The 6,003-nt window shown below is 34.2% G+C and overlaps 1 protein-coding gene across 1 annotated transcript; it reads left to right on the forward strand.

The window, feature by feature from the left end:
• The first annotated feature begins 1,400 nt into the window (after positions 1-1,400).
• On the forward strand, positions 1,401-1,820 carry LOC103942528 (glycine-rich protein 23-like). Its single transcript, XM_009352713.2, has one exon. The coding sequence runs from the start codon at positions 1,401-1,403 to the stop codon at positions 1,818-1,820; it is 420 nt and encodes a 139-aa protein (XP_009350988.2).
• Positions 1,821-6,003: the final 4,183 nt, after the last annotated feature.

The raw sequence follows: 6,003 nt of genomic DNA on the forward strand, positions 1-6,003 counted from the left end.
TTTTATCATAGATATTTTTCACATTGCTGAATACATTCTCAAAAACACTCACAAACCCAAAGCACATAGGCAATAGCAATCCAAGTCAAAATGCACACATTTACTTAACTTTCCTACCATGCCTAATTTAATCTAGTACTTAATTAATTTTGTAATTTGAAAGAACAACCAGGTGGTGTGTTTAAACTCAGAATCCACTCAGTTTTTCAGGAAAATATGCTTTTAATATCATGCTTAATTCTATTTAGTTCTTGACTATTAGGATCTACAAGATGCTGGGTCTGATCAAAAGTAGTCAGATCTTTTTTATTCGTTCCAACTACATGGAAGGACAATTTTCTCACTGTGAATTAGAACGTGCTTTGAATGAATGTAGTTGGAAATCACGGAGTGGTTATACATTTGGAAACAGTTAGGAAGATCAGTGACAAGGCTCAGTAAAACTCTATACAAAAGTCTGGTGGCAGTGCATTATATATCAACTTTCGCCGAACTTCAAATCCAAAGCCACATATGAATTTCGCTGTCTATATTTTTCATTTATAGCATTCATTCATGAGTCCACATCTAGTACTCCTGTCAGGCAGCGAGCTGTCCGTGCATCAGTTCACCTGCAACATGGGATGGACCCCTCTGATATTAATCATAAAATTAAAATTACAATAATAATCGCAAAAGTTTATATGAAAAACACAATTATTAAAATTGACAATGAAGGGTAGCTCGAGTTCCGAACTATATACATGTCATCATCTAATTGAACAAGCAAATATTACAGCATGATACCTGATTTTGCAAAAATTTACACCAATGTGTGGGATTCACAAGTTGAGATTTCATTATAAAACTAATCAGTAATATAAGAAATGACATTAATTGGTGCGTTAATATGCTATAATACTATAAAGGCAGTTGAGGTTCCACTATAGAAACTAACCGTTAATATGTGGAGTAGCTCAACTCCTTATAAACAAGTGCAAAGTTCCTTAATTGTCTCATGTGAAATTCACACTCTCAACGTGCAATGCCGAGTGAATGACTGGATTTTTTTCATGTTTTGATCAAAACATGTATCAAAGCAGGTCATCACATATGCTCCTCGTTTTGTTCAAACTTCGAACATATGTTGAATTATTGATCTCGTAGTAAAATGGTTAAGCAGTTTTAAGCTTTATCACTAAGGTTATGGTCAGCCTCAGAAGTATTTAACAGCTTAGCTAGCTAGTTTAGCTACCAAAATTAAAGCCCCTGTCTTGTGAATTAAACTTTATTTACTACACACAACTACCCCCCACCGCTCTTCCTGCCTTTAAAAAGCAACCCCTCAACACTTCTCTTCTAAATCAAGTGAGCTAGAGACACCAAAAAGCAGTGAAAAATCTAGAGAGAGAGAGAGAGAGATGGCAAGGTGGTGCATTGTGGTGGTTCTTGCTCTAGTTGTAGGTCACACTACAGCTAGAAATGTACCTATGCTAAATGATGCCGGTTTCAAAGACCAAAAGAACGTCATTGGTGGAGTTGGTGGCTTCTCAGGCGTTGGAGACAGTGGGCTTCCATTTGCTGGAGCTGGGGCTGGAGTTGGTGGCAATCTTCCTGGTGGGCTTGGTGGCGGCGCTGCAGGGATAGGTGGTGCTGCTGGCCTTGGAGGACTTGGTGGTGCGAGTGGTGGAATCGGTGACTTGGGTGGTGGTGGTGGTGGTGGCGGCTTACCCGGTTTTGGTGGTTTAGGCACTGGCGGCTTGGGTGGTCTCGGTGGACTGGGAGGAACAAGTGGCTTGGGTGGTCTTGGTGGTGGAAGTGGTGTTCTTCCTTCCCCTTGAACACTTGAGTTAAAACGTTTGGATTATTAATGTTTACTTCTTTGTTTAATTTGTTTGAGTTAAGCTGTTGAAGTGTGTTTGGCAGTTAAGTTAGTTATGTGACAGAGATCATAAGCTAGGGTTATTTCACTTGTGTCTTCCTAGATAGTTAATGTTCCTGTCGTCTTTATTAATCTCAGTAACCCATATTACTCTCTACTACTGTTCCATCTTTAGTGAATTATTAATGAAAATAAAATTTCATTCAGAATGTGCCTAAAAAGTACAGAAGATATTTTCAAGAATTCATCCAGCAGCTTGTTAATTATGCTAGGTGACAATGTTAATTCGCAGGGCAATGTTAAATAAAAAGTGAACGCTAATCTTCGTCTTAAGATTGGGTGGGGCAATGGGCAAAGTCAATATTTAAATCTCAAACAAAAATATTACGCTTACCATAATTTTTCATATTACAATTTTACCATTTCTCTAATAGATATGAAATCCACCTGTGATATGAAAAATGTAATAAATGTGCATTACTTGTTGAACAGATATTTAATTTACAAGTAAAGAGAAATAATGCTAATGAATTTTATTTTTTATCATGTGAAATTACAAATATATAGTTCATATATGTGAAACTTGACCAAGAAATTGACCTTTTTATATATGTTCTAACAACAATTATTTCGAAAGGTAAATTATAATTTGCACCATTAATTTTGAGTGCAATTGCAATCTCATACCTCAACTTTAAAATATTACAATGTCATACATTGAGCTCCAATTTAATTAATAATAATGTCATACATTTGTTAGATAATCGTTTACAATATCACTCCCTTGTCACTTTCATCTCCGCCAAAGGCAGGGCTGCTAGCGTTTAGCAGCAGCAGAAATGTCCCAATTCGAATGGTCGATTAATTTGTGACAACGTCGTCTCGAGCAACCTTAGAAGCAGCAGCCACACACACCTCCTCCGAAACTTTCCTATAGCCACTCAACGCAACCACCCAAACCAGTGGGCTTCAGTGTTCTTCCTCAACTCCGATGAGGTTCCTTTCTTCCTCTCTTGCCAGTGAAGCAGGGCTGACCCAGGTTCAGTGCAAGTAGGACAACCGTCTGGGGCCTAAAAAAATTAGAGGCACCAAAATTACTAGAGTAGTATATTTATATATGTTTTTATAAGAGTATAAATTTATAAAATTTGGTTTAATGACAAAGAAATTTAACTAGAATTGGTGGTTTTGTTGTTTAAAATTAATAAGGAGGTCTTATGGTTCAAAACACCATGTGTGTTTATTTACATTCCAATTTTTACATATTTCTTTTCATAATAGTATAAATTTGTAAAATTTGGCTAAATGATCAAGAAGTTTAATTAGAAGCAATGCTTTTTGTTGTTTAAAATTAACAAGAGATCCTAATTAGTTCAAAATGCTATGTGCTATTTATTTTTTTCAATTTTTACAAATTTTTGTTTGGTTGTTAATTTATTTATTAGCTAGTAGCTATATGGGTTGGCTAGTTTTAAACATATGTTCCAATTCAAGTCTAATCTTCAACAAAGAGTAACGCGCAGACTAAATTTTGAGATCAAATTTGCAAATAATATTATGTGTCATCAAAAGGTTTAATTAGTGTTCCTTCATTACTTATACTTATACATATCCTTAAAGACTCGAAAACATTATTATGTTTTTAGTCTTATATTGACGAGGTTAGCAAATAAGAAAAATATCTCACGATTTATACAAAAACACTTTAAAAGTTCAGATGGAAAGCAAAACTCATAATTTATCTACTTGTAAGTCCAAAGTTTTTTGGTTTCCTTCTCTTGATACAAAATAAATTAGTTATTCCATGTTTCTAAATTATTGAGTTTGAAGTATTTTTCTAAATATAATTTATCAATGTCTTATGTATGAAAACAAATAATTTTTTTATATGAAGTGAGGGCAAATTTTGTTACGTCGCCCTAGGTCTCAAAAATCTCTAGACATGCTCTGCGGCAAAGCCGCATCATTTTGTCTCTTTGTGCTAATTTGGATATCCACGTCAAAAAATGTGGATTTTGCATTTATCACGATATCAGTTAACAACCAATTTAACAGATAATATAACGGCTGTAAGATATTGTTATGAAATCCTAAGTTTGTGTATGCCATTAATTGCAAGATGAAGTAAGAAATTATAATTGAACCCAAAGAGATTGCAAACTGTTAAATTATTTTATTGTTGTTTGTCCACGTGGAGCGGAAGTGGTATTCATGTAAGCGAAAATGTGGGATTTACGTTAACCACGTCACTTAATTCTTGATTTGACAGACTGATTAAGGGATGTAAAATATTACAATTAAAATACAACTACGTGTCTAATATTGTAATGTTTTAAAAATAAGGTATGAAGTTGTAATTACATCTAAACGGGAGGGAAATGACCCTATTACAAATTATGCAGCATCTCTTGATCGTACATTCTTCTTTTGAGTCTTGATGACCAACCTACCTAGCATTTCTGCATTTATTTGGTTCACTAAAATCTAGGTGGATCCTTGCTGGATTATTTTTTTTAAAGATCTTGGGAATCTTCCAATCATATATGTTCATCATATATCTTTCAGTTATAAATCATTGTAAATTTTTTTTATTTAAAATTGAATATAAACAGTACTTGATAAAAACTGACCGCACAATATACGATAAACGGATGTGATTGGAGGACTACGAGATCCTCGTCCTCACAAAGAGAATCCGAGGAGGATCCTCTCTCCACTAAAATATATAATCATATCAGGCCAAAAAGAATATATGAAGATTCCACATGAATTTGAATGACAATAATACAAGTAGATTTGACTGATTTGTGAAACGAAATTAAAGAAATGTTAAATGAAAATATGGATAATAACTTGCATATTTTGTTCATATGAAGGTAGAATATTGAAAGGTCATCAAGGATACTTATCTCTATTAAGCTCACAAAATATGATAGAATTGAGAGGGACGAGTTTACTTCATGAGTTTTCTTCATGACTTATCCATCTATTACCCTTCACTAAAAATGATAGATCAAGAGAAACAAGTTTTCTTCATGACTTATTCATCTTCTACCCTTCACTTGAACAAAATATACAAGTTGACATTCATATTTCTATTCAACATAACTGAATTTAGTGAATGTCCAAGTCAAGCCAAACCTTAACATCAAACAAACCCTATAATTATTATTTCATGTTTGTATGTTGCAATGCTAGGGTTTAGGTTTGGACCACATATGTACTTCTTCCCCAAGGCTAGCTACTTCCCCTTAGCCTTGCAAACCTTCTGTCACCTGACAAAAATGTGTTGAACCTAGTATATATAGAGAATCTGACTGCACACTTAACGAGTGACAAATTAAATATGTTTGGTAAAAAAAAAAAAATGTACTTATGAGGTGACCCAATGTTAGCTTTGGATGGCAGACTGAATTGAATTAGTAGCCAGAGAACATCAACCCTCAACAGTAAAGAACAACCACGTGCTGCTTAAAGTATTCTGGTTGAGGAAGTTAATAATTAGTTAGATCTTACTAAACCAAGTGAAGTATGTCACATGCATGGTGAGCACAAATATTTCCTTCATCGAAGGATATATGAGTGCTACATTTAGCATTCCATGATCCACAAAATAAAAGGGTTTTGATTTACTTGTTTCCTCAATTTGCCTTCATTAGAAGGTATATAGGTTTTCATGGCTGAATGGCACAACTAAGTGCCAAAGGTGCATGATTAAGTGATCATCAAGATTATGATTATTATTAGTGTAGTGACCATGAAGTTGAATCGGGTTTATAACTTTGATAGTAGAATACTTATCTTCATACTGACGTAGTTAGAGCTCTTTCCTTTCTTGTATTGTTTGGAATTTTCTCGTTCTTTCCGTTATCTTGATTGTATTTTAGCACTTTTAATTTAGTAGGTGTGTGACCATATGAAGTCATGATTTTTGTCATCATCATAGGCTCATTGCCCTTGTTTTTTGGCAATCAATTTGGGACATGCGTGTCCTTGAAGATAGGAGGGATTTTTTAATGTGTCAGAGAACACGGTTTGGTACACCATGTGTAATAATATAATTGGTTGGAAACTTTAGCAAAAAATTCCAATAAATACAATAGATGTGTTTGAATGTGTGATTTCAGATTTAAGAATTACTT

The sequence above is a fragment of a genome, unplaced genomic scaffold, assembly GCF_019419815.1.
Source record: "Pyrus x bretschneideri cultivar Hongxiangsu unplaced genomic scaffold, Pyrus_bretschneideri_v1 Contig7, whole genome shotgun sequence".
NCBI classification, from domain to species: Eukaryota; Viridiplantae; Streptophyta; class Magnoliopsida; order Rosales; family Rosaceae; genus Pyrus; species Pyrus x bretschneideri.